The 12,734-nt window shown below is 43.3% G+C and overlaps 1 protein-coding gene across 3 annotated transcripts in view; it reads left to right on the forward strand.

The window, feature by feature from the left end:
* Positions 1-12,734, forward strand: part of trip11 (thyroid hormone receptor interactor 11) — an 82,864-nt gene that overhangs the window by 17,007 nt on the left and 53,123 nt on the right. For all 3 annotated transcript variants that reach the window (XM_078234313.1, XM_078234315.1, XM_078234316.1), the window contains exons 2-6: positions 2,494-2,570; positions 4,154-4,264; positions 9,491-9,760; positions 11,413-11,481; positions 12,108-12,270. In XM_078234313.1, coding sequence (XP_078090439.1) covers positions 2,494-2,570; positions 4,154-4,264; positions 9,491-9,760; positions 11,413-11,481; positions 12,108-12,270 — 690 coding nt within the window. The remainder of the gene's footprint in view (positions 1-2,493; positions 2,571-4,153; positions 4,265-9,490; positions 9,761-11,412; positions 11,482-12,107; positions 12,271-12,734) is intronic.

A 12,734-nucleotide genomic window follows, 5' to 3' on the forward strand; every position in this document is an offset into this window, starting at 1 on the left:
AGGATTGAACACAATTTATGTAACAGCTGCATGTTCTCATTCCAGAATAGGTTACCGCTAGTCGGATACTTTTGAATTACAAGCACTGGTGTTTTCTATAAAAATGCAGCATCTAATTTGCAAAGTTTCCACAATTGAGACAAATGGCCAGGTTTGTGGTAGAGCGAGTTGAGGGAGAAATATTGGCCGGGACATCAGGAAAGCTCCCTGCTTTCCTTTGGTTTTCTATTTGATTACTTGGGAAGAATGGATGGGAATGTCTTGTCTGAAAGATGGCACCTCTGAAGTACTCCCTCAATACTGTACTGACATACCAGCACGGATTACATGCCTATTCCATAATGAGCCATGAACACACAATTTTATGTGATAAATTTGAGGCTTTGGGAGCAGGAGCAAGGAACGAGCACATACTCTGCAGGGTAATATGGAGGAATTCAGATAAGAGGAAGGGTTATATAAGGAGGGGAGTGGGATTAGTTAAAATGCTCTTTGAGAGACACACTGCAGACTCAATGGGCCGAAGGAGACCATTCTGCACTATAAATATTCTGTGATTTAAAAAAAATAAGAACGTTTCATTTAAGCTGTAAAAGGAACAGCTGCATTTGGAGTGTTTTGGTTACCACACATGATAAGGGATCCCACAGGTTGACACCTTATGCTATTGTGACGTGCCGTCTGTGATCGGTATTGTGGTAAATTGGATTAAATTATAAATCTAACTAATTTATCGATTCTCTCGCACAACCCGCATCTGACCTTTGAGAAATAATCCGGTGAGGTAAAGTCGCCATAGTACCTGATGACTATGGGCTGGTCTGACTGGTGGTGAATTAACCTGAGAATCACCACACCTCAGGCAAGGAGCCAGGCTGAGAAGGCAGGCCATTGTGAATAACCTCAGCCGGTATGGGAACTGAACCTGCGCTGTTAGCGCCGCTCTGCATCACAAACCAGCTGTCCAGCCAACTGAGCAAACCAATCCCCAGAAATAATCCACACAGGCACAAGAGATTATTTTATATTCATTCATGGAATGTGGCATTTGTTGCCCATCCCTAACTGCCTTCAAGTAGCCAACGTGCGAGCCACCAATTTGAACTGGTGCAGTTCATGTGCTGCAGTTACACCCACTCATCTGATAGGGAGCGAGTTCCAGGATTTTGACCCAGTGATGATGAAGAAATGGCGACATAGTTTCAAGTCAGGGTGATGTGTGACTTAAAGGGGAACTTGTAGTTGGTGGTGTTCTTATGCGAGTCCTGCTCATAACCCTAGAATCATAGAATCATACAGCGCAGAAGAGGCCCTTCAGCCCATCAAGTCCGCACCGATACATTAGAAATACCTGAACTCCCACCTAATTCCATCAGCCAGTACTTGGTCATGGCTGTAAATGTTATGATGCGCCAAGTGCTCATCCAGATACTTTTTAAAGGATGTGAGGCAATCCGCCTCCACCACCTTCCCAGGCAGTGTTCCAGACCGTCACCACCCTTTGGGTAAAAAGGTTTTTCCTCACATCCCCCTCCTAAACCTCCTGTCCCTTACCTTGAAGCTATGTCGCCTCGTGACTGACCCTTCAATTAAGAGGAACAGCTACTCCTTATCCACTCTGTCCATGTCTCTCATAATCTTGTACACCTTGATCAGGTCACCCCTCAGTCTTCTCTGCTCCAACAAAAGCAACACAAGCCTATCCAACCTCTCTTCATAACTTAAATGTTCCATCCCGGGCAGCATCCTGATAAATCTCCTCTGTAGCCCCTCCAAACTTTTTTTTGCAGCTTGTCTATTTCCTTGTCCATAACAAGCTTAAACTGTACCGTGTTGTGATCGCTATCACTAAGATGCTCCCCCAACACCACCTCAACCACTTGTCCAGCTTTACTCCCCAGAATCAGGTCCAGTACAGCTCCCTCCCTTGTTGGATCCTCCACATATTGATTTAAAATGTTCTCCAGTACACATTTCAAGAAATCTACTCCATCCAAGCCCTTAACACTATGTATATCCTAGGTAATGTTGGGAAAGTTGAAATCACCTAATATTGTTATTGTTTTACACACCTCCACAAACTGAGCACATATTTGCTCCTCAGTATCCCTCTGACTATCTGGGAGTCTATAATAAACACCTAACAATGTGGCTGCCCCTTCTTTATTACTAAGCTCTACCCACAAAGCTTTCATTTGATGCCCCCTCCATTATATCATCTCTCCTTACTGCAGTAACTGTCCCCATAAATAATAATGCAATGCCTCCTCCTCTTTTACCTCCTCCCCTGTCTCGCCTGAAGCTTCTATATCCTGGGATGTTGAGTTGCCAATCATGTCCTTCCTTCAACCATGTCTCTGTGATGGCTACTATATCTCACTTCCACGTGTCGATCATTGCCCTCAACTAGCCAAAGATAAAGATTGTATTGTTGGCCTAACAATAAGCTATGTGGAAATGAATGCCCATTGCTGTGCTGTGCTTGAATTTCAGATGCTGCCAGCGAATTACATGTATCAAATTCCAGACTGAAGGATGTTGAAACAGCATACTCAGCACAAAAATCAGAGGTTGGTATGTGAATACTTTATGCTACAGACACTTAACTAATAAAACATTAAGAGGCACTATTTCAGCAACCATTTTGAATAAACTCCCAATTTTCCCTGTTTATTATATTGACCATTCACCTTTGGTGCTTTGAGAACAGATTGATTTTGTATGTTGGATCCTGATTGAAGTGAGTTTGGACTGTCTTATTTCAGGTTATCAGTACTTACAGGTGGATAATATTACACTGTTACACTGGAGCATCACCACTGACGCGCAGTAGCAGCAGTGTCTACCATCTACAAGATGCACTGCAGGAATTCATCAGGCACCTTACGCAGCACCTTCCAAACCTACGACCACTACCACCTAGAAGGACGAGGGCAGCAGACACATGGAAATGTCAAGACCTGCAAGTGTCATTCACCATCCTGACTTGGAAAAATATCGCCGTTCCTTCACTGTTGCTGGGTCAAAATTCTGGAACTCCCTCCCTGACAGCACTGTGGTTGTGCCAACAGCCCATGGACTGCAGCAGTTCAAGAAGGCAGCTCACTACCACCTTCTCGAGGGCAGTTTGAGATGGTCAATAAATGCTGCCTAGCCAGTGAAGCCACATCCTTTGAACGAATTTCCCCGTTTCAAAAATTAGAAAATATCACATGATCAAGCTATAACTTTTGGGCTAAATCTAATGGTTAATTTTATTCACCAGCATGTTAATACAAAGGAAGAGAGAAGCACAGCAAGCAAACAAACTAAATGAATCCTCAACTTGTATCAAAACAGGACAAATCTGTAGAAGTTGATTCCAAAAATTTCGGAACTGAGTTTTTCATGAAACATCACATCAACAGTTGAGTCCTCTGGATCCCTTTTGCTACCTCAAAATGGAAAAGGTCAAAACAGATAATTTAAAAGACCTGAAGGTCACTTCTCAGATACAGTGTTGTCTTACTTTGAAGTGGAGGCAAGATTCATTGACAAACAAATGGACTCTATTATTGGATTGAAGAGGAGTACGATTCCTTGGATCGAAGGGCCTTGCACTACTTCAGAGTCAGTCAGTTCATCATATCTAATTGAGCCACTCAAAGATGGCATTCGTGCAACACAGTTTTGGCTTTGCATTTATTCTGACTTTGTGAAGTGTGAATTAGAGTCAAATGTAGTAGCATGTTCAAGTGTACTGGCTTCTAACTGCCTGCACTGAAACAGAGATGTGCGATTGAACCCAGTCAACAAAAGGGAAGAAAATGAAGGGTAACAAATGCTACATTTCCAGGCTGCGGTTTGAGCTTTCAGTTGCGTTCCACTGGAATAGAGCAACCTTGTCCAGCCGTTTTTTTTCCAGGGTGATTGCTGCTTAGACCTTTGAACTATCATAAATGCTCTGCAATTGGTCCATGAAAAAAGATGGCATGGTAGCACTTGTACATGTCATCTTCTTGAAGCTAATGAAGGAATATAAATCTCCACTCTCCAAACCTCTTTACGATTATTTTAGTGAAGAAAGCTGTGGATGTGGATTGAAAGCCCCTTTACTTATCTGCATGTGCTTCTTTTTAAGCATTTTATAATAGATTCATTTTTCCAATTTCAGTATGAACGGTTGAAGAAACTTTACTCAGACCTAGAAGAGAAAGAGGCAGCAGCAGAGCTCCAGATAAAGCAACTATCTTCAGAATACAGATGCCAGCTGCAGCAGAAAGAAGTAGGTCAAAGGCTTTGTGCATTTTTCTGTGCCTTACAATGGAGCCTCTTGTTCCAAGATCAAGATAATTGTGCAGTGCATTGTGAGAAAAGGGCTACTGTGGCAGATTTAATTTTCTTTCTTTTTTTTCCCATTATTATTTTCCCCTTAGCCAATGATGTTGAAGTTTTTGTTTAGTGGGAGGAGCTTTTCTCAGTGATACTCATCTGTCTTCACTGCTTGTCAGAGTGATCATCTTTCAGGTGTGAACCTAGACAAGAGAGTTTTGGCAGGTTACTTGATGACGCGAAGCATTATGAATTTGACAGATCCTATGTTCACCCAGTGACTGGCTATCTCGGCTTTGGTTTGCTGACTAGTGATTGGGCTGGGCTGTTGCTTTTCCTTCCCCCATTAAGCTGAATTGAGACCAGTTGCAGCATCCCTAACAGTTAGTTAGCAAAAACTGCAGGTAAAACCTGGGACTTTTCAGGTACTCTCGGATCTAATGCAGTTAGTTAATCAACAGCAAGGTAGCACAGTGGTTATCACTGCTGCTTCACAGCGCCAGGGACCCGGGTTCAATTCCCGGCTTGGGTCACTGTCTGTGTGGAGTTTGCTTGGGTTTCCTCCGGGTGCTCCGGTTTCCTCCCATATTCTGAAAGATGTGCATTGACCCGAACAGGTGCTGGACTGTGGCAACTAGGGGAATTTCACAGTAACTTCACTGCAGTGTTAATGTAAGCCTTACTTGTGACTAATGAATAAACTTTAACTTTTTAATTGCTTTTGAGTTCCTACTTCTGGATTTTCTTTCTCTGGAATAATATCAAAATCCAAATTCAAAGGCACCTTTAGTTCCCTTTTCTCCTCTTCACCCCCCCCGATAGCTCAGCCAGTCTGGTATGAATGAAGAAACAGTGAATCATTTCCTATTGCTATTTCTAAAGTAAAAAGATATTTTCCCAGGTTTTCAGAATCCTAAGTCTGTTTCCCATATAACAAATGGCTTTATTTGCTTTTCTAAAAAATGTGCTTTTTAAATTGTACTTTTAAAAGAGAGTACAATCCTGTTATCTGGATCTGAACTGCTGAAGTGGATTGCATTGGAGACATGTGGTGAAATTCTCAAGAGGAAGGGAAGTGGATTGTAAATGTTGGTTGAAACCCCATGTGGTGTGTGTTCAGAGGATGAGCACACATAATCAGGAAATTGGACTGTATTCATAATTTACTGTATTTGAATAGTCGATTTGTCACAGTCACTAGATTTTAATTACTAAAATCATTAGTTAATGAGCAGCCCCATGCCAGTTTAAAAACTCAACATTATCGCTGGCTATAATAGAACCTGAATTAACCAGGATTTAACCTTTTTTCGTTGTCTCGTGAGGGGATGTTTTGCCAGCACTGTTATGTAATTATGCTCTTGCATGGCAAGCAGCAGATGTTTCAGAAAGTTAGTAACATTTTTGTTTGATTTCTTCACCAATTTGTGCAGCTAGTAGTGCACAGAATGAAAGTAGGCCTTTTTAGATTTTTAATTTCTTGTTGCATCTTTCAGTCCAAGCTCAAAGTAAACTTGACATTGGAGCACATAGCCAACTCAACTGTTGATTAGGCTCAATGAGGAGACACAACAAATGGAACCAGATAGTAGAATGCAGGATTCCACTTTCGATCTGTCAACGGATTTTGCCTGTCCTGTCATTTGGAGGTGCCATGGAGAGTGATGTATACAGAGACATAGTAAGAAGTCTCACAACACCAGGTTAAAGTCCAACAGGTTTATTTGGTAGCAAATACCATAAGCTTTCGGAGCGCTGCTCCTTCATCAGATGGAGTGGAAATGTGCTCTCAAACCGTGCACAGAGAAATCAAGTTACAGAATACTAATTAGAATGCGAATCCCTACAGCCAGCCAGGTCTTAAAGGTACAGACAGTGTGGGTGGAGGGAGCATTAAACACAGGTTAAAGAGATGTGTATTGTCTCCAGACAGAACAGCTAGTGAGATTCTGCAAGTCCAGGGGGCAAGCTGTGGGGGTTACTGATAATGTGACATAAATCCAACATCCCAGTTTAGGCCGTCCTCGTGTGCGGAACTTGGCTATCAGTTTCTGCTCAGCGACTCTGCGCTGTCGTGTGTCGTGAAGGCCGCCTTGGAGAACGCTTACCTGAAGATCCAAGGCTGAATGCCCATGACTGCTGAAGTGCTCCCCCACAGGAAGAGAACAGTCTTGCCTGGTGATTGTCGAGCGGTGTTCATTCATCCGTTGTCGTAGCGTCTGCATGGTTTCCCCAATGTACACACGGAACAGCCATGGGGACCAAATTCGCACCTCAATATGCCAACATCTTCATGCACAGGTTCGAACAAGACTTCTTCACCGCACAGGACCTTCAACCGATGCTATACACGAAATACATCGATGATATTTTCTTCCTTTGGACTCATGGTGAACAATCACTGAAACAACTATATGATGACATCAACAAGTTCCATCCCACCATCAGACTCACCATGGACTACTCTCCGGAATCGGTTGCATTCTTGGACACACGCATCTCCATTAAGGACGGTCACCTCAGCACCTCACTGTACGGCAAGCCCACGGATAACCTCATGATGCTCCACTTCTCCAGCTTCCACCCTAAACATGTTAAAGAAGCCATCCCCTACGGACAAGCCCTCCGAATACACAGGATCTGCTTGGATGAGGAGGATCGCAACAGACACCTCCAGACGCTGAAAGATGCCCTCATAAGAACAGGATATGGCGCTCGACTCATCGATCAACAGTTCCGACGCACCACAGCGAAAAACCGCACCGACCTCCTCAGAAGACAAACACGGGACACGGTGGACAGAGTACCCTTCGTCATCCAGTACTTCCCTGGAGCGGAGAAGCTACGGCATTTCCTCTGGAGCCTTCAACATGTCATTGATGAAGACGAACATCTCGCCAAGGCCATCCCCACACCCCCAGTTCTTGCCTTCAAACAACCACACAACCTTAAACAGACCATTGTCCGCAGCAAACTACCCAGCCTTCAGGAGAACAGTGACCACGACACCACACAACCCTGCCACAGCAACCTCTGCAAGACGTGCCGGATCATCGACACGGATGCCATCATTGCACGTGAGAACACCATCTACCAGGTACACAGTACCTACTCTTGCAACTCGGCCAACATTGTCTACCTGATACGCTGCAGGAAAGGATGTCCCGAGGCATGGTGCATTGGGGAAACCATGCAGACGCTACGACAACAGATGAATGAACACCGCTCGACAATCACGAGGCAAGACTGTTCTCTTCCTGTGGGGGAGCACTTCAGCAGTCACGGGCATTCAGCCTTCAGGTAAGCGTTCTCCAAGGCGGCCTTCACGACACACGACAGCGCAGAGTCGCTGAGCAGAAACTGATAGCCAAGTTCCGCACACATGAGGACGGCCTAAACCGGGATGTTGGATTTATGTCACATTATCAGTAACCCCCACAGCTTGCCCCCTGGACTTGCAGAATCTCACTAGCTGTTCTGTCTGGAGACAATACACATCTCTTTAACCTGTGTTTAATGCTCCCTCCACCCACATTGTCTGTACCTTTAAGACCTGGCTGGCTGTAGGGATTCGCATTCTAATTAGTATTCTGTAACTTGATTTCTCTGTGCACTGTTTGAGAACACATTTCCACTCCATCTGACGAAGGAGCAGCGCTCCGAAAGCTTATGGTATTTGCTACCAAATAAACCTGTTGGACTTTAACCTGGTGTTGTGAGACTTCTTACTGTGTTCACCACAGTCCAACGCCAGCATCTCCACATTACAGAGACATAGACAGGAGGTCCTACTCCTGCTCTGAGTTTGTATGTACACCTACATATACACCTTTTAAAACTCGAAAGTGTCACTTGCAACCAAACCACCAAAGACTGTTAGTAAATGTTTGGAAATATCAGAAAAAAAACATTATTCCATTGTAATATTCTAAAGATTAAATTTTGTCCATGTTGGAGAGATGCATACAGTCTCTTTCAGGTTGGCTTCCAGATGACAAACTGGCAACGAGGAATGAGAACCAAGTCAGTCCTCTGTGGCAGATTCAACAGTTTGGGAGCTGGGATAGGCAGCTTTTACTCTTGGATGCTGCTGTATTAATCTGGTTCATTAGCAGCAAGAGATGCTTATCTGTTACTGAATGCTGGTACTTTTTTAAATTGGTTACCGATAATCTGCAAACTGCAATGCCTCTATCAGGTAGAGTGGTTGTGGCTGGAGAAATAGAGTGAAGTTACCATGAGAGTAAACTCCATGAATTTAGTTAGTTAAATTCCAGAAAGACTCCTATGCATATTTGGAAGCAGGCAAGAGAGTATCCCTAACAGTTAGATTTGGAAAGTCTTAAACATACTTGCATTGTGGGTCCCACTTACTCAACACTGACAGTTGAGTGCAGGTGATGGGATTCTTACTTGAGCATGGCATTCCCTCCAGTTGTCCTTCAAGTATGATGTTGCAAAAGGGTGCTTTGGGCAGGCAAAGTACTTACTCTTTTAGTTGAAATTTATCAGTACAACTAGAGAACTGAAGAAACCAGCTTTATATACATCCCGTACTAGGGCAGCACAGTGGTTAGCACTGCTGCCTCACAGCACCAGGGACCCGGGTTCAGTTCCCGGCTTGGGTCACTGTCTGTGCGGAGTTTGCACGTTCTCCCCGTGTCTGTGTGGGTTTCCTCCGGGTGCTCCGGTTTCCTCCCACAGTCTGAAAGACAAGCTGGTTAGGTGTATTGGCCATGCTAAATTCTCCCTCAGTGTACCCAGACAGGCGCCGGAGAGTGGCGACCAGGGAATTTTCACAGTAACTTCATTGTGGTGTTAATGTAAGCCTACTTGTGACAGTAATAATAAATAAATAAAAGAAAGAAAGAAATAACATGAAATTTCCTAACTCCCATGTCAGTAGGCAGCTAATGTTGATCCGTTCTCTCTCAGGCTTGGTGATTTTGATTAAGACAGTTTATAAATGTTGGTAGTTGGCGACTGCAAAGGGAGTATTGTTGCCTCTGAAGGGGAAATGGCCTGGTTTTCTCTTGTTGACAGTGATCGCTTTGAGACACTTCTGTGATGTGAATGTTACTTTCCTCTTGCAGTTTTAGCTTGGCTTTGAATTGATTTTTAATTCAGCCCATTGGATGTGGCTGCCTGTCTGATTCATTATTTTGTTCTTTTTTTTAAGGTTACGATAAGCCACTTGAAAGCGAGACAAAATTCCTTACAGGATCAAATACAGAAGCTTCAATCTGCTGCTCAGTCATCACAAGTTGGTGTTACCTCAAGTACAGCCTCTACTGCCTTCCTGCCTGTGGACATGTCTCGCACGTCTACGTTTCATGGGGATACCATGGATTTCGGTGATGTCATCTGGTCCCAGCAAGAGATCAACAAGCTTTCCAAAGAAGTCTCCAGGTTGGAAACTGATGTTGCCCATTGGAAAGCGCTAGCACAGGTCAGTCCGCACAATGCCATCATGCAGGCAGTCCAGCAAGATGGAGCAATTGGATAATTATTGACGTAGTTTTATGGGATTTTCCATGCTGCTTTATTAATTCCTATAGTCAGTACATGAATGCCAATGCTCAACCAGCTTTGAGCTCTGAGTGATTTGTGTATTTTATATTCCCTCAGGTAAGCTTATTGTTCGATATTTGGGAACAGTGGTAATAAGTGCTATTCCACACTGACTGACCACAGTATAACTATACACAACAGATTTGGATGTAATCTTAATCCAAACATGCGACTTAATATAAAACTGATACAAAGAAAGAAAAAGACAGGAAATAAATAGCCTCTGGAGGCAGACTATAGAAGTAAGGACAGACTTTAAAAATTATTTCATGGGCCAGCGTTTGATGCCTATCCCTAATTGTCTATGAACTGAGTGGCCAGCTCGGCCTTTTCAGAGAATGTTAAGAGTCAGCCAGATAGCTGTGGAGTAACAGACCAGACCAGGTAAGGGCCGCAGATTTCCTTCCCTCAAGGACATTAGTGAACCAGACAATTGATAGTTTCATGATCACCATTTCTGAGGCTAGCTTTGTTCCATGTTTGTGCTCCAAAGATGTGTGGATTGGTTGATCGGCCATGGTAAATTGCCCCTTAGAGTTGGGATTAGCAAGGTAAATGCGTGGTGTTACGGGGATAGGGCCTGGGTGGATTTGTAGTTGATGCAGGCTCAATGGGCTGAATGGCCACCTTCTGCACTGTAGGGTTTCTATAAATTAGTTGCATTTAAATTCCACCATTAATCCACATGATTTTACTCGTCTAGTGACATTGCTATTACACCACTGACTCCCCCATGCAGTAAACATGGGGGTATTTGAATGATTAGGTGGAATGATGTAGGGTTTTGATGCCCTCTCCAAAATAGAAATGGTGTGTGATTTGACATTACTATTGTTTTTTTATGATTGTTGTCTTTGGATGGTAGCTGGTAGGGATACATAATGAAGATTTTGGTACGAATAATCCAATGATTTTCTGTTCACGTGACATTCTGGAAGGATCTTATTTTTAGTTGTTCACTTCCCTTGAAAATGGAATCCAAGAAGGTACAGTACACAAGCAAGACATTAAGCCATCATGCCTCTGCTGCATTTTATTGAAGCAATTGAAATCCAATATCACTGCTCCAGGCTCTCCCTTTGGCTCTGTATCTTCCTTCTCTTGAAGGATGGATGCTGTTTCAATCGCTCGGTAGCAAAATACCCCATGTTCCAACAACCCTTGATGTGAGGACATTTCTCCTAACCACTCGGTGACCACTTTAAATTGATAACCTCTTCTCAACCAAGATAAATGTTCTTTCACCCAATCCAAATGTTAAAAGCTTCTATTAAATTCTTCTCTGCTCTGATGGATATTTTCCCACTACTGTACATCTTAATTCTTAAGTTAATGCATCATTCTGGAGTCTATGCTTTCTGTGGATTTAATGCTCCCTGTATAAAGTTGCTGAGCTTGTGTCTGCTACGATGGAAAGAGCAGACTGAATGGTCACTTCTATATTTAATCCAGATCTTGTTGAATGCTTGTGCTGCAAACCACAGCGTCATTTCAGGAAAAATGTTAACACCTTACAAACTTCATTTTCAGGCACCCAAGGGCCAAGGAGCAGTCAGCTCTGGTCAAGATGATAATTACAAATTGCAAAAGACAATTGAGGTAAGAACTTCTCAACAGTATTTCTCAGTAAGTTGTGAAGAATGGCCTAAGATCCAGCAATCATAGTAAAACATCAAAGTATGAGTGTGCCACTGTTGAAATCATCATGGTTCTTTTTGTGTCTCTGTATTTTTTTTCCTCCCTCTGTCTGGCACTGGTGTGCGTGTGGATGAAGTCATGGTTGCTGACAGTCACTTGGTACTTCACTCATGTGACTTTTCTCATTTTGATACTAATTTGCTGAGAGCGACATCACCAACAAATCCAATTTTATCCTCACCTGGCGCCCGCAGTTCCCAGTGATGGTCAGTGGCTGACACTGAGACGTGTGCTTCAGTTTACATAGGTTTACAGTCAGAATCCATTTAATATAAGAGAGTTCTTGATGTTGTCTATTGAAAGGCATGCACAGGTCCCGTTGCATGAAAATGTAATGGCCTGTAAGCCTCGGCTCTTAGCTGAAGCTGTAGTATTGTGTATGGATTGCTGAATGAGACATTTAGCCCCACTTCCCTGTTAAATTGTAATCGTTCAGTTCATAATTGATGTTCTTCGTAAGATATTTTGATTGCGGTAATAATTGGCTGATACAGCTCTAATGATATCCAGCTGGTTAATTATTATAGGTGGTGAAGAAGCAGCTTAGTCAAGAGATTGATGACCATCAGCACGAGCTGTCTGCTCTGCAGGACGCACATCACCAGAAACTAACTAGTCTCACGCTCCGGCATAGGACTGAGCTTGCAGAATATGAAGAACGGATTGAGGAGCTGGAGCAGCAGTTGCAAGGTTAGAAGCAATCGTGTGCACTTGTACTTTTTAACTTGAGTTTAATTTTGCAGAGAAATGTTTGAGAATTATGTGAATGTTAAGTATTTTGCGTGATTGTGTGAATATTGTAAATGATTTCTCCTCGTGACCCTGTTTTCCCTGAGCTACTTTATAATTGGCAATGCAACTTCCAGTCGTGAAATTAGTGTACATTTCACCATGCTGGTGGACGGCACGGTGGCACAGTGGTTAGCACTGCTGCCTCACAGCAAGAAGTCTCACAACATCAGGTTAAAGTCCAACAGGTTGCTGCCTAGTGAGCATATTCGAAAATTGGCTGAGGACAGGACTCTGCTAGGGCAGTAGTTACTGTGCAGGCTCACATGTGAAGAATGGCCTTTTGGGCATGGTACCAGAGGATAACCATAGAACTGTACCATAGCGAGAGTTGTTGGAGGGCATATTTCCATGGAGAGAATCAT

Source organism: Mustelus asterias, chromosome 18 (assembly GCF_964213995.1).
Source record: "Mustelus asterias chromosome 18, sMusAst1.hap1.1, whole genome shotgun sequence".
NCBI classification, from domain to species: domain Eukaryota; kingdom Metazoa; phylum Chordata; class Chondrichthyes; order Carcharhiniformes; family Triakidae; genus Mustelus; species Mustelus asterias.